At 45.6% G+C, this 26413-nt stretch overlaps 1 protein-coding gene across 1 annotated transcript in view; it reads right to left on the bottom strand.

Annotated features, from left to right (window-relative positions):
• Nucleotides 1-649: 649 nt before the first annotated feature.
• Nucleotides 650-26413, bottom strand: part of znf827 (zinc finger protein 827) — a 43900-nt gene continuing 18136 nt past the window's right edge. The window contains exons 5-14 of the mRNA XM_071521566.1: nt 26079-26369; nt 17251-17493; nt 15628-15682; nt 15313-15413; nt 10278-10415; nt 8647-8818; nt 7737-7903; nt 5291-5500; nt 4938-5115; nt 650-1679 (exon numbers count right to left, since the gene is read on the bottom strand). Of these exons, the coding sequence (XP_071377667.1) occupies nt 650-1679; nt 4938-5115; nt 5291-5500; nt 7737-7903; nt 8647-8818; nt 10278-10415; nt 15313-15413; nt 15628-15682; nt 17251-17493; nt 26079-26369 (2585 nt within the window). The remainder of the gene's footprint in view (nt 1680-4937; nt 5116-5290; nt 5501-7736; nt 7904-8646; nt 8819-10277; nt 10416-15312; nt 15414-15627; nt 15683-17250; nt 17494-26078; nt 26370-26413) is intronic.

Here is a 26413-nt window from a genome sequence, read left to right as displayed (position 1 = left end):
AAAACTATGTACAAGATTGATAAATAAGTAAGTGCGTGGTTTGAGGCGTTGCTTTGGAAACGTGCCTTTTTCAAAGAAAAGCATTCCGTTTCATTGGTTCTGTCCACGTTGCGCCACTAACACTTCAGGATAGTTCGAATTAGCTTCCTAATGACGTCAAAGCTAGTTGAAACACAGAAACAGGCATGCTATTTTGATGCATAATAGCAATAGACAAAAATGCACTAAAATGTAGCACTTGCAAGTTTTGTTTCTTCTTTTTCAACTTTTATCTTGTCAAACAACTAAAGAAAAATATCTATAAAATTGAGATACGTTATTTTCCTCAGATAATGCAATTGGGTCCAGGTCATTCAGAAGTTTAAAAACAGAAAAAAGGATAAGAGAGAGAGTAGTAGTAGTAGTAATAATTCAATTGATAGAACTGATAAGAAAAGCAGCTTTTTGATATAAATGCATTTTTAGCACGTACAGCCTTTTTCTCTCATAAATGTTTTTTTTTCTTCAATAAGTTTGTGTCTGGTCCAGCTTATTCTGCTGGTCTGATTGGAAAAGAAGTTGCTCCCACTGCAGTGGGTTAGTGTCATTCACACCACTGTCCGAGGAGTGGGGGAAAGAGCGAGGAGAGGAGGAGAAGAAGTGGGTGAGGTCAAACAGTCTTGGCCCTCTCCATCAGTCCCAGGTAGGCCAGGAAGGAGTGTTTGTGGGAGGTGGGTGAGGGAGGAGAGTGAGAGGGGGACAAGGAGTTGGAGGAGAAGAGGAAAGGGGACGTGGTGGGCCGCCATCTGGAGTGGGGTGAGCGGGGGTGCGAGTGGAATGTGAAGCGGCTGTTGTGGGTGAACAGAGTGGTGAGGGGGATCAGGTGTGCCCGTTCACAGTTCCTGTACTGCTCAAAGATGTGGTGGGAGGAGGGGAAGAAGAGGGAGGGGCCTCCGCCGCTCGGACCGCCGAGGCTCCTGGCGGCGTCGCTGCCGTTAGCGCTCACCAAGCGGTGCTGAGTGGCGGGGGGCAGGACTTCCAGCTGATGGGACTTGCCCAGCGTGAGTGACAGGGCGACAGACTGCAGGGCCTGGGACGCTGTGAGACTCATGAGGGGGCTGCTGCTCCCGCTCCCTCCGCTGCTCCCCCCGCCTCCTCCACCCAACAGGAAGGGCTCCTGGCTCTTCCTCGTTGACGAGCCCCCAGGCGACGTACCCTCGAGCGGCAGCTCCTCCTCTCCGGCCTCCTCATCCTCCTCTTCCTCTCCTCCTCCACCCAGTCCCCCTGCCCCTCCGCCCTGGTGTTTCTTGAGGTGGCGGCTGAAGACAAAGGGGTGTGTGGTGGTGAAAGGGCACTCTTGGCAGCCGAAAGTCTGGCGCGGCGCGTGCTTCAGCTTCTTGTGCAGGTTGAGGTTGTCCTTGCGCTTGCAGCTATAAGAGCAGCGGTCACAGTGGAAGGGCCGCTCGCCTGTGTGCACACGCACATGCTCGATCAGCTTATTGGCCGTCTTGGACAGGTAGCCGCACTGCTCACACTTGTAGTGGTTGCCCAGGCGGTGGCCGCGCATGTGTGCCTCCAACGAGGCCTGGTCGGGCCACAATGCCTGGCAGATGCGGCAGCGGTACTCCATCTTACAGTGTGTCTTCAGGTGGCACTCCATGGCCGCTGGACGATTGGTGGAGTAGATGCAGAAAGGGCACCTGGATAAGGGAATAAAGGGCCAGGAGGGAGGGAAGGGAGGAGGGAGGGACACAACACACAAAAGCAAAAGACAGTTGAAGGGGACGTGCACAGCACATATAGAACCACAAAACACACCTTTAAATTTAATAACACTCAGGGATGAAGAGGAGAGGGACAGGTGAAGGAAAAGTGTGTGTAGTGTGTACATTCTATGCTTTAGGATGTGGTATGCTCATGGTGGTATGTGTGGTGGTTTTAGGGGTATGTCTGTGAAGGAATCGAGGTGATCAGGTATGTGTGGGTATGAGTATGTGTGTGTGGGAGGGGGTGACAGGCTGGAGAAAAGATGGGAGCAGTAGGACATGAAGGGAAATGAAGAAATGGAGTGGCACTTACATTTAAATAGCACCTTTCATCTGCTCTGGGCCCCAAAGCGCTTCACAAACCCTGCAGAACAGAATCACCTCAGAAAAACCTCGAATGGTCAAGGCCCTCTCTCCCTCTCTACACACTCCTACATATATAGACACACTTCACATTGCTAAGTGTACACACTGGTCTAAAAACCCTCTCTTGATCTGGACTGGGAGGTCAAAAAATGTAGGCTATCGGTGTTCGTTTATCTCAAGCCTCTGCTGACCTGCTTGCAGGTCCATTAGCTCATTCCACACCTGTTTGGCTGCATTCTGCCTGCTTTTGTTAGTAAGGACAAATTCGGTTCACATAACATAAAGAGGAGACGGTGTGAACCTGACAGAATTGGAAATACAACCCACGTGTGCGGATATAAACAGTACAGCGATAATGTGTGTACAAATGTGAATTTGCTGATAACTTATTGTATGAATATGGAAAAAGTATCAGTGAAAGCTGGCTCCTTTCTTTTTCCTCCCTTGAACCGAAAAAAACCCAATATGGCCACCACCTGTTCCTTTCCCTCTTGAATGGTAGCTTGAAGAGATCAATCTGGTCTAAATAACATTGGTACCAGACAATAACATTGGTACCAGACAGAGGATACATTCATTTTTACCACTTAAAATGTAAACAAAATCCCATTACATGTATTATCCTTCACTCACACACTACAGTTAGCGACAGGTGCTTAAGTTACACTAGTTAGTGACTACAAACATGCTGTTCGAATAGTATCCTTAAGTTACAAAGGGGCTTGTTTGAATAGTTGTGTGCTGTCAGCTACAAGACTTGTGTATAATACAAGTCAAAGTAACCCTGATGGTAACTTTCTAGGCTACATCCAATGAAATGCTACTCTTTCCAGACATTTGCAAATGTTGAAAACACCCTGAAACCACCGATGGCTGCACAGAAACAAGATGTAGAACACAGATCTTTGTTCATGACAAGATGAGGCGATAATTATAATGATCATCAATGGTTCTGCACATGCACAGACTTTGTAGTTATGAGAACAACTCAAAAGCACAAAAAATGACTGTTGTGTTACTTGAAATGAATGTTTGAAAAAAGACCTACATTTGTGATTATTTTCCTGGAATCTTTCCTATATGTTAAGTAAACTGTAGCCAGTAATTTAGGTAAATATTTTCATGTGAGTGCAAGTTCTTTCAATCCCAAATTGTTTCAAATGCTACCCTAGAACTAAGTGTGTGTCAAATGTTTGTCTGCATCTGGTACATTATTGTGACTAGCTTAAAAGCACACACTAACATCATTAGCGTGTGATGCGGTGGATCTTATGTGCTGGCATTGGTTTGAGGTCAACAGATGGGCTTAATGTTAGCTCGACAGGCTGAGAATGGGACATAAACATGTCACAGTACAACGGAGGCTCCTATAGGATTGGAGTATGGAGTTGGAGAGGGAAGCGTGTGAGCAAGCTAGCTACATAAGCAGTGAATATAGGAATAATAAGGCTGCCCTATCAAGTTATTGTGAAATAAGCTCACTATATCAAATATGCATGTGCGTGTTGTGCATACATTTGCATTTTTGGGGGGTCTTAAGTATCTGGGGTGGATGCAAGCTAGGATGTGAGCGAGGTGAAAACATGCATATTCTAAAGCTTTTCATCTGGGGTCAGTGTTTCCTTGGATATGCATGCTGTGCGTCAGACATGTGAGAGTGTGAGCTTGCAAGCATGCCGGTTCTTTGCGAGCGTACATTTAGACTTGACTTGTGTGAAAGTCTGTAAGGGTAATTTCAGCGTATGATGTTTCAGTTGTGAGTGATCTGACATTTGTGCTTGTGGAGTGTGAGTGGAGTGATCTAGAAAATTTCAAGTATGCACTTGCTTGTGAGTGGCTGTCAACTAGAGGTGTGCCAAGAAACCAGATCAAAAGAATAGCCTTTACAGATCTTTTTTTTTTTATTGTTGCTATTTTTTTTAACGAGTCTGAATTTCATCCAATCATTGTGATATATTATCTGTGCTCGAAGAACTGTATCTTTCTTTAGCACAGGTTTCATCAGATTGTTTTTCTTTGGCATGACTGTTAGCTGCGGGCAATGGGACAACAGACCCTGAGGGGAACTCCGTCTCCATCTCCTTTCCTTTCTCCCTTCTGTTGCTATCTCCTTTCCTTTCTCCCTTCTGTTCCTAACAGCCACTGCAGACACTGTGACCACTGTCTAACAAGTTACACTTGCCAAGAGAGGTTGTCAAGCAAAAGTAATTTTAATGAACATTTGTTATCTGCAGCCAGCAAATGATAGCTTCAACTTCCAAGTGAAATTACCTGATTGAGGACAGATTAAATAACAACTGTCTAGAATCTACTTCAAATTAGACATATGTGTATGTTTCTTGTATTCATTCGTCTCACTACTAGAAGCTTACAGGTGGGAGAAACAATCTGTCCGGCTGTCACAAGACAACGTGCTCGGCAGTCCCTGTATTGAACAGCCCTTATTAAAATGAACCGTGGGACTGAGGGGCAGCTTTATATATCTAAACGATGCACCTTTTGAAGCAATCAGTGGTGCAATAACTGATAACTAATAACTGAAAATATTGCGAGATGGGTGCTACAAACTGAAAGGTGGCACAACGTTACCATCATACCTTTTCTTTGTACTGTCATACTGTTTGATTTCTGCAACCATTTCTGATTCTGCAAGTTTTAGTCCCTCCCGCGTTTTATGGACACAAAGAAATCCAAATATCCCAGAATTGGCACACCCCTAATTTCTATCTATGCGTGCGTGTGTGTGTAGTGAGGGAAAGGGAGAGGGGTGAGGGAGGGGGAGGACGGGCGGAGTTAGGAACCTCTGTCTGTACTTGCTTTCCTTACTTGAGCCCTCCGGAGGGGACGGTGTGGCACTTCTTGTGCTCCAGCAGCTGCTCGGGTGTCTTGAGGAACTTGTGGCAGACGTCGCACTCAAACATGCGTGTGATGAGGTGGATCTGGAGGTGCCGCTCGTACATGTTACGCGTCTTGCACACAAAGTTGCAGAAGACACACTCGAAGCCTGGAGAGAGGGGGCCCGAGGAAGAGAGGGAGAGTTAGCAGAGCTGCAGAAGAGGAGGTTAATTATCGTGTAGACAGGCAAGATGGTTACGGTTATGAATTTATTAAGTATATGTGACATCAAACATGAGGTTTCAAGGCTCTGTCAGGTAGCAGCAGCTCCCACAATCCCTTGCCTTTGTCAGACTTTTCCTCAGTTCCTGATCCCGAGTGGCTTCCGGAGCTGGATTGGCTGCCTGCAGAGGAGGGCGGGGCTAGCAGGCTCTTGAGTTCTTCGTTACCGTGGGTGAGGTCTCCGCCCTCGGAGCTGTTGAGTGAATCGCTGAGAGCTGAGAGAGAGGAGGAGGTGCTCTTGGTCTCACTTAGGGGACTCCGTGAGTTCAGACCTGGATACACAAGGACAGAGGGCAGAAAGGGACAAATCTGTATCATAATGATTCATGTTTCCATCAGTGCTAAATCAGCAACGTCAAAGCCATGTTGCCGGGGGTAAAGTCTGCCATTACTGCCACACTAGAGACAAAGCAGGGACAAAAATATGAACAGAAAATCTACAGAAATTGTGTGGAATGCTTGATGCAGAAAAACCTTAGAGCTGCAAGATTGTCACCTCCTTTACGTTCATACATACACACACTGACACACACACACACACACACACACACACACACACAGAGTCTACAAGCAGGCAGCCTCAGCTGCAGTGTTCTGTCCTCTGACTGAGGCCCTGCTGCCAGTCCAATCAAGAGGCAGTGTGCTTTTATTGATCCCCCTCTCCCAGTCTGCAATTCACTAGGATGGAGGAAGAGAGAGAGAATTAGAGAGGGAGGGGTGAGGAGCGAGGGTCATGGCCAAAGGAGCTAAGATGGCGGGAGCATCTCAGGGCATGGCTCAACAAAGGGCATTCACTCTGGAAAGGAGTGAAAGGAGGGAGAAACGGCTGCACGGATTGTGAAATGGTTGACCTATCTATTTAATGCAGGCACACACACACATAAGTCTGAGTCAATGACCTACAGGAATGCACACATCCAGTGCACATGCTTTTTCATACCAAGAATAATAGTACATGGAAGATATCATTAATGTCATCAATCAAATCAAAAGGTGCCATAGTAATTTACAGCACAGTCTTGGCAGCATTCTGAATACAATATTGAACCAGCTCTAGTAAACTCTTTTGTAATGCAGTATTTAACATCTACATGGCCTCTCTTACAGTATCTAAGAAATGCCACACAATGTAAGCAAAAGGAAAAACTGAGGGTTCTCAAAGCCCGTGGGCCTTGACCATGTAACGCATCAACTTCCTCCATTCTAATTGAAAGATATCCCATTAGCTCTTTTACCTTGTAGCTTCATCTGCAAATGGAAAAAAAAGAAACGAAAAACACACAGAAGCAAATTCTAGCTTCCAGAATATCCAGGGCAAATATCAGCAAATACTGCCAGATAACCCCCCCCGCCCCCTTACTGATAAAGGCACCCAACCGACCCTTTTCCCATGCGGCCAGCCTTCATGGGTGGTGGGAGGTCAGCTTGAACCACAACACCTGCTGAGCTCAGCCATTTCTCCTCTGGGTGTGTCCAGAGTCACCCAGTTGACCAGATAACTAGCCTTTTACAGTCTGGCTGGATTACCCCTCAGAGTTTTAGATACCTTACCGAGCAGGGCTAAGTGAGACAGAACCTTAGGACCTTGAAATAGCATGACAAGCCTCCACTTAGAGAAGGTAAGATGCTTGTGTTTGAGAAGTGAGGACTGTGAGCACTAAACAGTGCTCCTGTACGTTTGTGTGGTCGGCTGAGGTGTCCATCTTGTGTGGGTGTGAGGTAAATGCCAAGCTAGGCGGAGAGACTTAAAAGATGGCCACAGTGGCATCGTAAACCCAGCTCGTCTCCAAAGGACCCAAGGCCTATTGATTTTTTCCCCTCAGGCACGATAAGGGCCAACCCTCTCAGATAAACAAGGCCACTGTGGCCTCTGAAAGACCCCTCAGCTGTCTAGGCTGGACAATCCCACCCACCCACACATACACACACACACAAGCACACACACTCACACTCAGAAACGGTGGAAGGGCAAAACGTCAGCAATAAACTGGACAAAGCTGTTTCAGACAAAAACACTCATATCGACCAACAGGGGTTCAGACCTGCAGCTTTGAAAGTCTAGAGAAGGTCGACTGGAGGAGGCTGTCCTATTCTTGTTTGTGAAACCTAGTCCTAGTCCTTGTCTTTCAGAGTCACTGAGTCCTCCTCTGATACGGAACTGTGCCTTCATGTTTAAATTACTGTTATGTTTCAATGTATTGACTTGAAACAGACCTTGTTGGCTCCCATCCTCATAAATAACTGGCCATATTATTTCTATTCTGAGCTATGAACAAGAGCCACGATGTGTAATGCTACTAACCACTCTCCAGCATGTGATAGTCATTTTGAAAATGACTAAATCCTGTTCTTTCTCATCCAATACATTCTGAGAAGGCTGCAAGAAGAGAGGACAGAGGGATATTCCACCGACAAGTATTGTAGAGTCCAGCTCATTATGGCTATTTCTGGTTCTACCGTCACTGTCCGTCGGACCCATTGGACCAGCACACATCGGAGGATCTCTACCTGCGTGTCCGGTACTGACGTGGTTCTTCATGTCGTTCTCCTCCACGCAGACGTAGTCACAGACGCTGCAGCAGAGCGAGAACATCCACTGCTCCTTGTCCACATGGAGCGACATGTGGCTGACGAACTGGGCGTTCAGCTCCGTCTGGAAACCGCACACATGGCAGCTGGACAGAGAACAGAGAGGAAGAGGAAGGCGAGAACAAGAGGACAGTTAGCTTTGGCGTCGTTATGCCCTCAGATATCAGTGTGTTGTACAACCATCAGTAAAAATCCTCACGATTTGATGCATCACCACTTCTTATGTTAAGGGAAGTTTTTGCTGTCCATCAGCAGACTACCAGTTGTAGTTAAGTGTAGTTCTTAGATGTTTGTCTTATGTGTAATACTGCCTGTAGTTAGACCTGGATCAAATCATACTCCCAAATAATTCTTTGTTTGTCTTTTACAAACCCTGTGTGTGGGGTTTTCCATGGAGGACAATACATATGAGTGGTAGAAATGAATTCCAAAATGTTATGTATACATTTTGGAAACTTTTGCTGCCTGAAATTAAACTGAGTACTTAAAAACATAATTGATTTCATCCTCAAAACACTTATAAAGATTTTATCATTATCAGATTTTATTATTCATGCCATCAATCTTTTTTTATCAGATAGATGTCACAATTTTCAAATGGTAAATATCTAATTTTGGAATGACACTTCATTTGAAAAGTCAACTTAGTGTGCTTTTCTATCTATTCTATTTTCTAAGTAGGTTAAAACAAATGCCATGAGCCAGGTCTGTAGTAGTAGGGGGAAGGTATTTGTGTTGGTCTATTAGTACTACCTATAGTATTTGGGGACGTTCTTGCCTGTTAGTCTATTAATAACACGTTTGTTGTGTTTTGGTCCATTATCACTACCTGTAGTAGTAGGGGCAGTTCTTGCGCTCGGCAGAGTCGGCGGTAACTGCAGTGACGATCTGGTCGGTGTCTGTGTTGACCAGTTTGACAGAATGGATGGTCAGGTGCTGATTGAGGTTAGCCCTGCACTTGGCTGCATAAGGACACAGGTGACACTTGTACTTCCTCTCCTCTGCAACAAAACACACACAGACACACATCCTGGGGTTACTGTACACATTACCTCAGATGGTATTTCATTAAGTTACAGTCAGTCTCTAAGCCCTTACCACAAGCTCAAACCTAATTACTTAATACCTAACCCTTAACCCGACCCCAATTGTAACTCTAATCCTAATCCTAGGAAAGAAATCCTTTGCGATGTCTAACAATTTGCCCTCATAATTGACCAACTTTTTTGGGTTTGTCTCACGTCCAAATATTCCTGTGGGCTCCTTTGAATGCCATAACATGGTGCACACACGCACACACACACACACACATGCGCACACACACGCGCACACACACACAGAGTCATATACAAGAGGTGCAAGCAAGCACATAATTTCATACACGTTATTTGAGAGCACTCAAAAAATAATTATGCATAGACACAACCTTCCCCTGTACACAATACACACAAAGATAGTAACACACACAGCTCCCCCTGAAACACACACACACACACACACACACACACACACACACACACAAAATTTGCCCCAAGGACATGAAGCCAGGCAACCTTTATGTCGCCGGGGAAACCAAAAAGACCATCACGCTGACATATGCCCCTGCTTCTGCTCTCTGTGGTGTGGCCAAGCTGTTCACAGCCAACCCTCTCAGATGGTGTGTGTGTGTGTGTCTCTCTTCATGTGTATGTGTGCACGCAAAATGTGAGAGCATGTCCAATTGTGTGGGGGCATTTTGTACATGAGACTCCATTTGTGAGCTCAGTGAATTAGTTTGCTTTCCCAAGTAGGTTACATTAATTTCTGATCCAGTGTTAATTTGCTTTAAATAAAATGCTTAGTATAAGGATAATATTCATTATTTGTTTCCTAATAAGGACCCGGGGAAGGCTTGCAGAGGAGTGTGATGGGGTAGAATGGATCAACTGGGAGCAGGGAGTGATTAGGGGTTCTGAGGGGCCAAGTTTGAAAACATAGCGTAATCAGGACACTGGGGAGAACACAGCTCTATCCTGAGGACGTCTCCTGTGTCTGGGTGTGAGAGAGGGAGAAAGAGAGAGAGAGAGAGAGAAAGTGAAAGAGGGAACCAATTGTAGCTGCATCGGAATTAGTGGAGTCTGTGTGTGTGTGTGTGTCTGTCTGTGTGTGTGTACGTGTGAGTGTGTGTACATTCTGGGAGGCATCCTTCTAGCCGGGTAATTACACGGGCAGTTTTCCCAGTGAGACTAATCATGGTAGTAATCTCTTTAAAGGAAGGGTAATCCAGTCTAGTCAACCTTATTTACTTACTCTGGGCAGCACATACACAAGCACGCATGCACAAGCACTTGTGCTGGCATCTACGCATGAACATACAAATGCAAATGCACACGCCGACATGCATGTGCACAGCAGTGAGCACATACACTTACACCAACGATGTCCCTGTGTGTGTGGGTCTGTGTGTGTGTGTGCGCTTACCTGTGTGTAGAGACAGATGTCTGGAAAGGGTCTGCTGTCTACCAAACACCTTGCCGCAGACAGGACAGGGGTAGAGCTGTTCATTCAGTCTCCACTGGGCAATCCCGTTTCCCGGCTCCCCGCCACCCTTTTCTGAGTCTGGAACACACACACACACACATCATTATCACTACTGCCACGATCATCCAAAACAGCATTTGTGGGTCGACTAAGGGGTGTGATATCATGCTGACATACATCAAACACACAGCAATGTCTGAGTTAAATATGTGAAGATGTTGACACTCCGAACACACTGCTGTGGTATGTGCTCATGTATTGATTGTTTTTGTTCTTTGAATTATCAGAGGACACAACCCAGGACATATCTTGTTTTTCCTTCACATTTGCTTGAAATCTCAAATAAAAAAAATACGTCCTTTCCTTAACAGCTATAATAATCTCATACAATAGCCTTGTTCTGAGCAGGTGCCCATATGCCCTCCACCACCTATCAGTCCTAAGCCCTTCTCCGGAAGGTGTGTGTGGTTATCCATGCTAATCAGCCTGCATACTACGCTCTGCCCCTGGCCTCCGCCCCATTGCACCGACATACGGGAGAGGCTGGAGGGGGACTGGTGACGGGACAAGTGAGACAGAACGGCATAAAAGGGATGAGGAAAAAAAACAAAAAAAACAAGAGATAGGGAACGAGAGAGCGAGAAAGAGAGATGAAGAGAGAGAAAGAGACAACACAGCCTTACATTCAACAAGGAGGGGTAGAAAATTAACCTCTTTGTAAAAGTGTGGTTCTCCCTTGAAGATTCCAAATGTTGCCTAAATCTAGGAACTTTTAAATGAACTTTTCCTGATATACTGTATGTAAGCCAGAAAGAATGTCTCACTTGCCTCACTTAAGTTTCAATGATTCAATGGAACAATTAATGCACTGTAGGCTAAATTTACCAACCCACAAGACTGAAACCTGTCTACTGCCATTTTGGCAGATGCTCCTTGTATAGCCTACGGGTGGGATGCAGTGCAAACGCGCTCTTAATGTCAACTATATTTCAGTGAGCACCAGTCCTTTGCTCTAATGCCTGCGGCACACCCATGGCACCCACTGTAGCTCTCTTCCCTTCATCCACACCTCAATCAAAGGAAAAAAAAAAAGAATGAGAGCGAGAATATTTTTTCAGATGCTTTGATAGAATCTGAAGAAATACAGTTGCTTCTTTGAATGTAACCTTAAACTCACTATGTAGGGTTAGAATTAGGCTAGAACAGAATAGTTTATTGGTTTAATAGTTTGGCTTGAGCGGAATAAAAAGAAGGTAGCCATGTTTCAGTCACTGCACTATACAAATCTGATTTGTGCTTATTGTTTGCCTTGTTCAGAGAAGATGCTACACAGGATGACATTGGCCAAGCCATTTTTTAAGTGCAAAGCATAGAAAAGTGAGAGGATCCTTTATGCTACTATGAGTTTCATTTTTAATGCTTAAAAAAGCTGCTCAGTCAGTTTCTCCCTTTCAGTAAAAGTTTTGATTCTTTGCAGATGGCAACCAATGCGCACTCCACACTCCTCACCCTCCCCCTTTAAGATCCTTTAAGATACATCTTAAAAGGGCCATTTGTGAAAGCTGTCATAAGCTACACAACCTGGACAACTGATGGGGCATTTTGGGGGCAGGAATCCCAGAGTGAGGCAAGGTAGCAAGGAATGTTTTTTGGCATTTGGAGGGAGATTTTATGGCAAGCATTAAAGAACAGATGCATTGGCCTTGGAAAGTGGTGCTGAAGGACACTTTGCTGGGGTTGCATTGAATCTACAAGATCGCCCTGGAGCCTTCTTTCTGTCCCTTTCTCTTACATATTTCAACTCCTCTTTGTCCTCTCCCTCAACAATTTCTAAGAAAAATTATTTGCTTTCACTTGTGTCGCACCATCCCTCACAAGTCTTTTTTTGGTGGCTTGGTTGGATCCATCTTAAGACTCTGTTTAATTCAGGCAGGTAATATACTGTATTAAGTATAGAAATTTGTTATTTTGGATTTTTTTCTTTCTCAAAAGGAGTGGGTAGTCCACTCACCATGAGTATTTTTTATTTATGTAGTTGGACAGTTGGAAAGTAAAGAGGGAGATGGAGTAGGGGAGACACAGGAGAGTATGTTCTGGTAGGATTCAATCCCAGACCAGCAGAACACACATGTGGTTCCAGAGGCGGTGGACTTAACCACTCAACTATCTTTGGGTATGTTATTTTGCAATTTAGGTGAATATGTGCTGCGAGAAAAAACATTCCACAGTTTACTTAAGATAATCTAATTTCATTTTTTTTTCTTGAGAAAAAAATAATCAGGCCTGTGTCCAGTCCAATACAGTACAATTTCAAGACATACTATATACGTAAACGTTACCATACCAAAGTTACCATACATCCATGCAGTACTACAATAAGATTTTTATGAACTCCACTCTGAGGAGTAACACCAAGTTCTCGCAGCATTTAATTTAGTAATGAAATTCTACTTTCATATAGACAGTGTTCCCTCTAAGAAATTGAGTCTCCCAGATTTTAGCAATAGACTGCAAACTATGAAAAAGCACTTTGAATTGCTGTTGTGTATGAAATGTGCTATATAAATAAACTTGCCTTGCCTTGCCTATGAAATCTTAAATGAGCCTGCTGATATGTAGGTTAGTTTTAATCATCCTATTGCTACTGAGTCAGCCGTCATGTGAGCCCCTGCTACTGCAGCTCTCTGACTCACTACTGTAACAAGGGTCCAGCACTGAAAAACCAGTGGGAGTGTGACACCCAGCTGACAGTGAGTGAGTGTATGTGTGTGATGGTAAAGGCATGCAAGTAGACTAGTTTAAGAGAACACTTGCATGTGAACTCGTTTAAGATCACCAAGGGAAGTGTGTGTGTGTTTGGTTTCCTTACACGCACCCCAAGCCAGACAGGTGGCAAAGGTGTCAAAACATGAGACTCGTCAAGAAACCTGAGTCTCCGTGACCTCAGGCAACCTCCAGGTTATGGATCTCCTGACCTTTCTATTGGCTGGAAGCTGCCTCTCACCATGACAGAGGCCCCCATGTCTGACTGGCTGGCCATTCTCACCGTTCTCCAGCCTCCCTGTCTGTGAAGGCTTATCCCAGGAACCAAAGAGCTTCTTAAGGTGCTTGTAGCTGAAGCTGAGCACATAACAGCATTAGCTGTCCTGAGTCAAAGGTGAGACTAGGGTAGGGCCTGGTCACTCGAGGTGACCAGGAGCCAATGGGCAATGGCCTGAGGCCACGGCCCAGCACACACGCTGATAATTAAGCCAATTAGGGTGTGGTGTGGGCCTTGAAGTGGTTAATGGTTTAATTAGTGTTATTAGAGCTGGAGAGAGAGGGGCACGGACGAGAGACGATGGATTGTGCTTAACCCCAGACTGGAGGGAGAGGAGGGCAAACCCCTGAAGTCACATTGCTAACACACAAACACACACTTACTCACTCTCTCTTGCTCACTCTCTCTCGCTCTTAAATACACAGCATGTGAAACAGCATACAGTTCTCACTCAAACACACTCATTTTGGAGTGCTGAGACAGATAAAATCATTTTTACACCCAGTAAATCATAAGTACTCAGTCATGCATTTGGAATAAAGCTAGCACGAACTATGATTCTGGTAATGCTGGGTCCAAATAGGTAATGGCTAGTGCGGGAGAGGTGGGGTGAACTGGGAAGAGCAGAGGACCAGAGAAGTTCACTGGCCATTATACAGAGGACAGCTGTTTGCAGCTCTACAGCTACAGCCAAAACTAGAAAAGCTTACTAACATCAAGAGAGTGAGGGTGATAAAGAGGGAGAGGGAGGCAGATAACTATGAGACACACCAAAGAAAAAATAATAATAGGTGTGGATAGACACATATGAGGGAGAGAACATGAGAGAGTGAGATAGAAGAAGAAAAAGAGTAAAACAGAGAGAGAGAAAGCAGAGGCTGGTTCTGCAGCACTAAACACACAAGGGAAAGGGGAGGTGGGCTGGGCGAATTAACTTTCAGGACACCCTTGACACCCAGAAGCCAATCAGATTTTCATTAACTGGCAGAGGGACGGGCAAAGCTGGCACAAGCTAATTAACCTCTGGATCTCTCACTGCCAAAGGAACATGAAGGGAAGCTCTTGGATGCCAGGGAAGAGTAGAGGGGAGGGAGGCAGGGGATGCCCCGGGCAGAGGCCTTCAGGTTGGGGAAATGCGTCCGAGTGCAGAGAGGCCTGATGGAGCTGCAAAGGTGGAAATAGGGAGAGGGAGGCGTACCAGAGAGGATTGACTGACGTTGATGCTTGTGGCTGGGGAGATGTTTAAGTTTAAGTGCGGGAGGCCTTCGTCCTGGTTGGAGATGAAGAGTCGGAGGTGGTTGATTGTGTTGTGTCCTTGTGGCAGCATCCTCAGAAATGGATGTGTCTTTATGTGTAGTTGCCTGGATGTTATGATCTTGAGGAGCTTGCCATGCTACAAAGGCCTTGAGGCTTCTGTGTGAGTAGGTGGGAGTATGTGTGTGTGTCTGTGTGGGGGTGTGTGTATGCATGCACATGCATGTGTGCGTGTGTGTGTGTATAATAGGCTTCCCTGCATAATCAGTTCTTTTTTTCTCAAAGCTAGTGTGTGAATAAGATGAAGACCTGCATACTTGTCTTTGAAGATACTGTTCTATTAATAATGCGGTAATATTGACTTTTTACCGATGAATGACTTCCAGTAGTTCTCTGTTTTGGACAGATTATTTGCCTGTCTATTTTTCTTTGGAAGAGATAACCTTTACGTAAAATGACAAAATGGCAAACATGGACAAACATCAAGATACAATATGGGTGCCAATATACTGCACATCCCTCTCTTCTATGCCTGCATTCAAGTGATATGAGATGTCTATGTTCCTCTACTGTGTGTGTGTGTGTGTGTGTGTGTGTGTGTGTGTGTGTGTGTGTGTGTGTGTGTGTGTGTGTGTGTGTGTGTGTGTGTGTGTGTGTGTGTGTGTGTTGCATGTGTCTTACCATGGAAGGCTGCCCTGGCAGAGGAGCTGGCCTCTGCAGGGGAAGAGCTCTTGGAGCGCGAATTAAAGGGTGATTGTCTGAAGCGCTCGTCCAGGAACGGACTGCAAGAAAGAGATATAATACATAATATAATACAGATACTGCATACATACAATTACGTAGCTAATAAATTAAACAGATATTTAAATTTTAAAAAATCTATATATTACAAATTGTGAGATTGAGAAAAAAATAAAAGAGCATTTCGTAAATATGATAAACAGTGTACATAAACAGCAACTATACATAGTGAGATTGAGAGAGAGATTGTCTCACCTGTTTATTCCCACCATGTTACTGTCTTTATGGTCATTGGCTTTGCTGACTTTTTCTGCAAAACAAAAAACAGAAGTCATCAAGTGAAAAGTCATTAGTACACAATTTAGTACTTTAGTAAGTCCTGAGTTTGAGTTTAGTAAGTCCTGAGAACATATTTTTCAGTGTAATGTTGCAGCCGTTTCTGGTTGATGACAGAGTGGTTAAATCTCAAGAAATGCAAAAGCTTTTAAGAGCACTAAACTGCTAAGTAAAATGAACAGGGTTAACTCAACTAATACCACTACTTGCTAATGTGCGTACTGTCCATGGATTTTCAGAATCCAGCTGTACAAAATGCTATACAAATGCCCGAGAATGGAGCCATATGCGTGAGCTTCAAGGCAATGTATTGAAGTGAATTTCAAAGCTGCAACCATCTCAGTGTTCAGAGCGACCTTGGTTACTGATGTGTCTCAGAGGTCCTACTGCTCTGGGTAATTCATATTGATTGCTCATTGTGTGACAGCAGCCCACTCTGTTCCAGTCCCCCTCACATTAAAACAGTAGAGCCCAGTTGTAAGGGGGTGGTTGTCGCTGTTGCCAGGCTAGTGATGCCCTGGCTCCCTGGGTGGGCATGCTCTGTACCCCCGCTGCCCTCTCTGCCCTCCTTATCCTCTGCCCCCCCACCACCCCCCCCACCCCAAACACCCCCACCCCAAACACCCCACTCCGTCACACCGCTCGCCAAGGACAGAGGTCTCTTTCCACGTTGCCATGGAGATGCCGCACGGGAGAAATGTAAAGGGAGGAGGGAGGGGAAGTGCAGGGGGAGAGCGTGTGCAGCCAAGTGTGCTTGAGCCGGCATGTTTGAAAACGAGTCAAGGGAGGGAGAGAGAATGAGAGAAGGAGGAGAGGGAGGAGGGAAGAGGGGGCATTTGTGCAGACACCGCTCCTCATGGGGCCTTGCGCGAGTGTGTAAAGGTGTGTATTGCGAGACAGACTGTGTGGGAAATAAAGAGATTGTCAGTGTGTGAATGTGTGAATATGTGTGAGAGCAAAAGAGAGCAAAGAGAGGGAGACAGATTTTAAACACGCTTGCTTCTGCACATGGCATTTAAGTGAAGCAATCAGAAGCTAGATAGAGCTGCGGCTATAGGACTACAAGCCTGTCCCCCATCCACACACACACACACACACACACACACACACACACACACACACACACACACACACACACACACACACCTTTTCTCTGGGGGGCAATGGGTCCACTTCAAAGCTCTGTCTTTATCTAGCAATACAAACAGCTGTCTGCTGCTTCAATGTCACTTTCATGGCCAAGCAGGGAAAAAGGAGGGGAACCTATGGACCACATTACATGTCATATATCCTCGACTTTACTACAGAGCCACCAGAGGATGGAAATGGAAACATGTAGGTTTTATAGTCAAGTATCACAAACAGTCCAAGGTTTACACTGATGTGCCACAGGGAAAAGGAGATGTGCTGGCGTGCACGGGTGTGTGTGTGTGTGTGTGTGTGTATGTGTGTATCTACTGTTGCTCAGAGAACAGTGTGTACCTGACAGTATATCCTGCACACTGTTTGTATACGTGTGTTTTAGCTCTGTAAGGAACATACCTGACAATTTGAACAGGAGTTCGGAGGCCATTTTGACCGATATGTCCTGGGAGAAGAGGTCTTTCTGGGGGCGGGCCAACGTCTCAGGGAGGTTGGCCATTGGCTCACTCTTCTCGCTTGCCCCTAAAGTGCTGAAGGCCAGCAGGTGAGAGGCAGGTGGAGCCAGTTCTGTAGGGAGCGGGTCCACCTCCATAGGCTCTGCCTTCACTGTCACCGTCTGGTACTGGGTGTCTTTGTTGTTCTCTGTGGATGATGATAGAAGCAAGGACAGTGAGTGGTACGGCTTTGATCAAAGGGATTAAGCATTACTGTATATGTCAAGAATAAAGAGTAAAGAATTTGTTTTAATCATAGGACAGAGGCTGGTAAATCTTCACAATACCCTGATATATTCAGACTTTAGCACTAAAAACTGAAAAGGACCAGCTGGTGAAAGGAGAAAAGCAAACAAAACAAAAATGAAGCAAATATATGCTACAAAACATGTCAAATTTTTTGAATTTCTTTGTTGATGAGTTCAATTTCATTAAGCTGAATGGATTGCAGTGAAAGCTTTGATATTATTAAATTGAATGATCAGAGCATCTCTGCATCCCCAGTCACCCTGATTGCAGAATGATTTGAACACAGAAGATTATACTGTATATTCATCACAAATAAAGATCTAACTGAAGTTGATGTCCTTTCTATCAAAGTACCTGACAGATGCGCTTATCCTGTACAAATGATAATTGGGGGAGGTTAATTACTTTCCTCAAAGCACTGAACAGTTTATGAAAACTAGGATTTCATATTGGTGTATGCAGAAGATTAATGAACTATATTGAGCTGCTCCAGTAAACTACACAAAACGACCATAATTGTATGCTTCATGCAAGCTGGACCCACTTAGAACGTCCCCTGAATGCATCAAAATAAGCATGTTTTAAGTTTTCCATTTGCAGTAGCAGATGTCACTGTGCTGTACAACTCTGAGACCAAATAATTCCATTCCTTTCATTCTCCTTCCAACCCTGTCTTTCAAAACCTTGCCCTGCATACTCGAGTGTTCGGAGATGTGGTATGGATGGAATTAAAGGCAAAATAAGGAAATCCAAATGACACTCAAAACATGAACATTCCCTCTAAAGCCGAGCTGAGCCGGTTAGCATCTAGCTTGTGATTATTAGGGCAAGAGGGCACCGGCAGGTCACACACTCGCTTGGGGAGGACTACAGCAGCTCGTGCAGGTTCACTGAAGCAAGCGGGAAGGATGCTAACACACTTTAAATATGAGCTAAGCAGCCCTGTAGGTATGTTTATAATAAGTAGAGGTGATGTAGATTCAACGCTCCCATTATAAGTATAATGGGAGAGGCATTATAAAGTATCATTTTGATGGTTTTCTGGGACAGAATGGGAAAGGAGACAGTAGTAGGGGATGGAATCCTGAACGGGTGAAACAGCCGTTTGCTCATGTGCCACTTATCAGACAAGTTCAAAAGGTTAGGCAAATGGAGCAGGCTAAAAATAGTTGGGAAAGAGATGGCATCTATATTTCCGAGGTAACAGATCTTGACTGGGGTGATGGCAGGAGCGCACTGTCTCAATGTGGCGACAGGCAGGAGGAAGACAAAGCAGCGGAGTTGATACAGCGCTGCTGACATGGCGACTCAGCGCGATTATGGGATATATGAATTTGGCAGGATACAGGGAGCAGCGGGAGGGGGTAAGGGGAGGTTAGGAGAGCAGGAGCAAAAGGAGGGAGGGAGGCAGAAAAGGAGGGGAGATACGAGGCAGTAACCCTGCGCTGACCCTGCCACCCCTCCCCTCACATTCTCTCCTCCTCTGAACGGGGTGAGAGTGAGTCACCGAGGCTGGAGCATGACCTACATTGTGTGCATGTGCGAACACGCAAGAGTGTATCTACCATATGTGTATGCATGCAGACGTGACTGAGAGTGTGTATACTCTTTGTGCGGATGAATCTAAGTGTAAGCGCCCCACAGCCTCCTCCCCTAGGCCCAGGTGGGGTAGTGGTAGTGGCCAGTGTGCAGGGGACACTGACAACCATCAGCCTGCTAATCCCTTAATCAGATGGCCAGAGTTGGCCAGGAGTGGCCTGGGAAGGAGGGGTGGAGGGGCAGAGGGGTGGAAGAGAGAGGGGAGGGCGGAGGGGCAGGGGGCACCGCGCCGCCAGGGTCAAACAAGGGACACGCGCGCTTCCATCACGGGTTCACCAAACCCTAACGACAGGGGCTGAGTGGACTGCTGGGCCACACAAACACACACACACACACACACACACTCACACACAGGGTGATACTATATTGTATGTACTGGAGCTCCCAGATCTGGGATAAACATGCTTACGTCACACAAAGGGCCATCACAGAGAGATCACATTGTCACCCACAGAGAGAAAATATTTGCTCGTAAACACACCGACGTCACATTGGAAGCATCATAACAGCCCAGATCAGAAGCCTACCTGCCACAAAATAAAAATCAACCCATCCCCCAAGTCCCACACTGATAACAGCTACGGCTTTTTGGTCGGGGTCATGACCTAATGTTCTGAAGCCATAAAAAGCAGCTCTCAGTCCGCCCGAATCCAGCTTGTGTGTGTGTGTGTGTGTGTGTGTGTGTGTGTGTGTGTGTGTGTGTGTGTGTGCACGCGCATATGTGTCATCCCCTCTGGTGCAGAAGCCTTCTCTGTGATACACCAGCTGCCATTAGGCCACAGAATCGGGTCTGGAGGAATGTCTCGGTGTGTGTGTGTGTGTGTGCGTGCGTGTGTGTGCGTGTGTGCACCCTGAGTAAGAAGCCGCCTGTCAACCTTTCTCAGTAGATATCACAGCTCTGTTAGCTTTGTCGCTATTGCTCCAATTCCACTTAATATTCATTCAAAATACAGCCAATAAAAAAGAAAACATATATATTTACATAGAACCTAGAAATATTCTCATGAACTCTGTGAAATAAAGTGGTTAAACAGGCTATTAAATAAAGGTGGTAAGTATGTAGTGGTGGGCAATATGGCCTGAATTTTACATCATGATATTTTCACAATTTTGGATGGTAATGGTGTATATCACGGTAATCATTTTTGTGGTAATGTTATTTGAAGAATGTTAAGTACAAGAAGTCGCTTATGCCTGTTTTGCCTAGCGTTTCAACAGTGTTAAGTTAATTTAACATTTTGAGGGCAGGTGTAACAATTAAGTACTTATTTTTTTATATGGAACACACTTCCTTTGGGTAAAACTTTTGGATAAAACTGAAACAAATAAAGCTTGCAATATCTGTACTCACGCACGTTTCATCTTTAGGTGGTAAAATATGTTGCAGGTGTTTCCACCCATGGCAATGACAGTGGCACAACAAAGCTTGCAGATGATAGTTTCCTGCTCAGCGTCTGAGTTTTTATAACAAAACCGTGTCCACACAATGAAGGATGCCCCCTTTTTTAGACAATCTGTGCGTCGTCTTTGTTCTGTTGGCTTTCGTTTGGTTGGAGATTAGGAAGTGCGCGTGTTTCCCTTTCACTTCCCTCAAGCTTCATGTCTCTACTTACATAAACAAATGCACATGGCTGCTACTCGTAAAGCCGCCCTACCCATGTGTTTTGTCGCTTACCAGTGTTCTTGAAGGGGGTTAAAGGAGTTAAATTAGCCTCCAAAATGGTCCTGAAGGAAAGCTTATATCAGCCTGATGAGGTTTGTGATAGCAACCATGTTGCAGAGTGTTGCAAGACTTGTGATGTGTTATGGCCACTGATTTGAAAGTGTCACATGGATTAAGAAATCCCGCACATAGCACACCATTAAGAAGTAATCCATGCTTTGGATCATATCACTCATGAATAAGGGATGTCCGCCAAGCCAAGTGTAAATGTACTATACATTCCTTGATCCTTCTGACATAGTGCTCAGTTTTTGAGACAGAGTGAAAGTGACTGGGGTTTGTGGGCTGCTCTGTTTTTAGTGATCAACTTTGACCTTAGGTGTCTACTTGAATCAGTGCGGACGTGAGAGTTTGTCTGGCTGTGTGTATACAGTAGGCAGGTATAGACCCCGGATAGCTGTATAACCATAACTAGATGAAACAGCCACACGCCATTACTGATTCAATGCATGTAAAGCCATCTCATCACGCCGTGCTTTGATGCATCGACAGAGTTGGAATAAAAAAGATGAAGACAGACAGGCAGGGAGAGCGAAAGACAGAAGGAGAGAGGTATAAGGAAAGTATAAGGGAAAGGAGAGGGAAAAAAATTTGCAAGGAGTGCCAGAAAAGGAACACCTGAGGGTAAGAGAGGAAAGAAGAAAGGGGGATGAGAGAGGAGCTAGAGGAGGATAGGAGGATGAGGAGAGGCTGTAGCCTAAATGACAACCTCTCCACCTCTCTCCCTCCCCCTCTCTCATTCTACCCCTTCTCCCTGCTCTCTGTTATTCTGCATCTCTCTATCCCTGCCCCCATCCCTCTCGCTCTCTCAATCTCTCTATTCTCCTGCTCTCTCGCCGACCTGCTCAGACAGGGGTGAAGAGTTCAGGCGCTTCAAAGGCTGCAGTGTGGAGACTGCATGTCATGTGGGAGCCACAGCAGCCTTGCCTACAGACTCCACAGACAGCTGCTGCTACAGTTGATCCTAGACCAGCTAGCTTTAAATAGCTCAGCCTCCCAACAGTCGCAAACTGCGGCTACATCTGACTCTAGACCAGCATGCTTGATAAACAGCCCATAGGGAGCCAGCTATGGCCCCTATAAACTGGTCCTAGACAAAACAATTTGGATACAAGTGGCAGCTGCAGCTGATCCAAGGCTAGTGAGGCTTTATCTTAAAAAGTTGAGACAAAAGAAGACTAAGTTCTGGAGAAGCCAATTGATTGCCTCTCAATAATTCAGTCAATCATTGCAGCACATAATGCTAGCCACCCCAGGAAGAAGACAAATAGCAAAGGGCGAAAGGAAGCAATAATGCATTTCCTAACCTATAGGGAGTGATAGAGAGAGAGAGAGAGAGAGAGAGAGAGAGAGAGAGAGAGAGAGAGAGAGAGAAAGAGAGAGAGACAGAGAGAGACAGAGAGAGAGAGAGAGAGACAGAGATGGAGGCAGGCAGGGTGGGAGTTAGAGAGGTCATCTAACGGGCACACTGAGGGGGCATGGCGAGGACACTGTCAGAGCACAGAGCTTTAGATAAAGTGATACCGGCGCAATGCCAGTGTTATGAATTAGAACGGTGAGTTGTTTGCTTACAGTATGCCATAGTTTGCTTATAGGCTGCATTAAGCTACATTACATACTGTAGATATGAATGTAGATATGAATGCTGTTCATCTTTACATCAAGAGCAGTCTTTACATTTCTGGTGAGGCTATAGATAAATTATGAGCATTATCATTCATTACCTAGCTTTCCTGTGTAAGCGAGTCTATGTGCATGCATGGTCATATGCGAGCAAAATGCAAAGTGTATAAATGTGAGTCCTTTCAGTCAAAAGCCCTGGTCGCTGAGCCCTATCCATCCATTCATTCTCATATCTCTATATATCACAAAGGGCCTGGCTCACTGTTTAATTAGCAAGGTGACGACCATTGTAGAAGCGAGGGGGGCCTGTGAAATGTTCAAGACAGGGAAGGGCTATTCCTAAGGAATGAGGAGTGAGTTTAGCCAGTACAGAGTGTGATTTCACACCTATAGTGAGGGTGGCTGGATGGTGAGTGGGTGGCACGGCTGTTACCCACACTCTGCCAGCCTGCCGGGGCACCACCTAGGGCCCTGTGCCCCCCTCCCCCTCCCTTCCTGTGACGCCATGTTCCCCTTGCCCTGCAACACCAGTGCCCATCTGCTGGTGCACGTTAGCCACTGGCGCCAGGGACTATTTAGCCCGGCGTAATTAGCCCCCAGACACCAGCAGCCTGGTTTTAAACAGATGTGGGGGAGGTAGCGCTAGCAAGGCGACTCAACGCGACCAACCAACATTTGATAAGGAAGAGGGAGAGAGAGAGGGGAAGGAGGGAGAAAAGAAGAAGTGACCTAGTTAAAGGGATGATGCAACTCATGTTACAGCACAATGGGCAGTAATGATGACAACCCCACTTGCTCCGACTGTCCACCGCCATGGTCGAGGGAGAATGAGCTGCAGAAATTCAATTAGGCTATGTCTATTTGCTGTGCTCACTAGTAAGAATGAGGAAATAAGCAGTTTTTAATAGGCAAATAGTGGTGTTTTGAACAAAGAAAATGCTTGCCTAAACTCCCCAATGTGATTTCCCTATTTAAGTGTCCTCACTAGGTTATTGTGTTCTGGGGTTGACCTTTAACAGGGGACAGAGAAAGGTTATGGTGCAGATGCCCTTGAACCTCATGACCGTAATCACACGTGACTCTAATGGCATTGACCTTTCCCTGGCTCTCTCTCCTTTCCTCCTCACCACCTCTTTTTCTCCTTCCCCTCCCCCCAGGGTCATCTGAGGGTCCAGACTCTTGTCAAGGCTGTCACTCCAGACAGCCCTCTCCATCTACCGCCCCCGCTGTTGCCATGGCGATGGACGGCACTGTGCTCCGAGGACTGTGTGAGGGGGCAGAGGGAGCCAGTGGACGGCAGAACGCTGCAGCATCTTTCCCTAACCCAGGTCAACCTTGCACTTGCAGAGCTAGTCTAAGTGATAGGGGGATAAACGCTGGACATGCTGCTTGTGGACCAAATAGACTAGCAGGATAACGTTAGCGCAGGGGGTGGAAACGGCAAAAAGGAAGGGGAGAGAGAGAGGGAGAGAGAGAGAGGGAGAGAGAGATAGGGGCGATGAAACAAAGAACAAAGGCGGGGGCAGTACAGTGGAGGAATTATACACTACCCACATCATTCTCTCCCTCTCCGTTTTACACACACACACACACACACACACACACACACACCAATATCTCATATTTGCTTTCTCTGTTGTTTGTAAGTACTAATCATGTCATCTTTGTCTTTCTGAAACACGCACACAAAAGCACATGCACACACAGGGAAACGTGACCTGGGGGCAGGCAGTGGAGCATCACACGTGTAGTACCACAGCGCTCCCAGCCAGCATGACTCACTCTGAACACCAGTCGACCCAGGGAGAACAATGGCAACCGGTGTGTGAGGTGTCTGTCAAGCACGCACACACTGGCACAGGATGAAGAGCTGCGGATGGAGCGGTGCCCCACTGCGCCACCCTCAGATTGCCATTTGCTTCATGTTTTCAACACTCATGGATGCATGTACACATGCATGCTTGCTCACACATATTGCACAAGCTTGATGTCACATTAATTTGTGAGCTGCACAATTTCAACATACTAACCACTCCAATGTCCAATTCCAAAAGAGGCTGTAATTACTTTATTATTTTACTTAATCATTTATTTTATTTTGCTTAAAATATATATTGGGGCTGTACAGAATATCTGATCTAGAGATCAAATTGTTTGGGAAACTACATGTTGAAAAATATACATATGCATGAATTGCAATTAAGTGGAAAATCAAAGATTTTGTCTGCATATCATGTAGCTGTAGCAGCTAGCTCTATTGGTACATATTGATACATACTTGAGCAAATAACACTCTCGATTGCCTGAGAGACACACTCCAGCAGCCCACAGTGGACAAACACCTGTCTGTAACACACTTGAACTGGACCTGACACTCAGTAGTGTTTTGGATGGAGGCTAAAATAAGCAGCTACTTTAAACTTTCATTAGCAGTGACACAAAGTGTACAGTAATTGAAAAACAACAATAACATTTACATACTGCCAAGTACACGCTGCAAAACAAAGAACTGGGTGAAATTCGAGCCCCTGCCTGCAGACTTGTTACCGACCCGCTTGCTGAGCTCAAACCAGACAGCGTGAAGGCTAATTCATGCCGTATGGGAAGATGTCAGAGCGGTCCCTGTTGGGCACGCAGGTTTAGATAGGGTGCTTCTCAAAAATCTTTTATTGTTTTATTGTTTCATCATCCACCGTAGAACAGGGGGCAAGACAGGGTTGGGTTTTAAGTGCAATGTAGCGAGCAGATAGACCTTGTGCCAATCGATGGCATTGTTTTGGAGGGACTTCAGAAGAGAGAGAAGACTATTGACTGCACAACATAAAAAAGAACTGACCCTCAGCGTACCACCCTTCCTCCACTAAAATGCAGGATGGGGAGAGCCATAGATGCAGAGAGGGATGGAGAGAAAATGGAGGGTTGAGACGAGTGACCTGTATATCGTAAAGGACACAAAGGCTTTGCAGCCAAAATCTGGAACAGAAGCCTCCGAGAAACAAAGACTATTTCACCAGATGAGCTTTTTCCCACAGGTACCCTTTGCTCACCTTTGAGAAGCCCTCAATTTTAGCTTGGTGAGGTGTGCCATAGCAGAAAACAACAGAATCCTTTTATGGTGGCCAATAGCATAACCTTTGGCCTACAGCTAGCTCCTATCGGCTGATCTGAAGCCCCAAGAGACCACCAGCAGAACAAATATCAATAAAAGAGTGCATGGCCTAAACTTATACATTCTCTCTTAAAACCACTGCTGCAAAGCGGTGACAAATGATTTAAAATATTTGAGTGCGTTCACATTTGTAATGTATTTTACATTAAATACAGAAATATATCCGTCCAATATCCATCATTTCAACACCATGGATAAAATGTTCGTATTCTCAGATTCAGAGGGATTATAAGATTATGATGGAGCAGATTTGTTTGTGGATTGTGACTGCATATGTCAATCTGAGGTCTGTGGAGCTCATTTGCTCATTTCTTTTTTTGCCACCCATACCATGCATGCACACACAGCCACCAACACCAACAAACCCTACCTGAAAGCTTAATCAGCAGCTCAGAGGCCACCTTAACGTTAATATCCTGGCTCAGCAAGCTGTTCTTGGCCATGGGGCTTCCCTCCCTTGGTTTCAGGGGCCCTGGGCGCTCTGTGGCTCCTGTAGCCCCTGTTGGCCCATCCTGGCAGAAAGCAGCAGGGAAGCTTGGCTGGCCCTGGTTCTGGGACTGGCTCTGGGACTGGGAGGCAGGTCTGGGGCTCAAGGCTTCTTCTGCCTTGGGTTCCTCCTTCAGGTGGAATGGGGACTTCAGTGCCTCCCTCTGGTTGGCCGCTGAGGTGAGAAAGACAGAAAAGAGTTTAAAGGGATGGGAAGAG

Source organism: Centroberyx affinis, unplaced genomic scaffold (genome assembly GCF_046629955.1).
Source record: "Centroberyx affinis isolate AG114_WGS23_722 - 3 ecotype Tasmania unplaced genomic scaffold, CSIRO-AGI_Caff_v1 ptg000898l_1, whole genome shotgun sequence".
Classification (NCBI taxonomy): domain Eukaryota; kingdom Metazoa; phylum Chordata; class Actinopteri; order Beryciformes; family Berycidae; genus Centroberyx; species Centroberyx affinis.
This window is presented reverse-complemented; position numbering and strand designations above follow the sequence as displayed.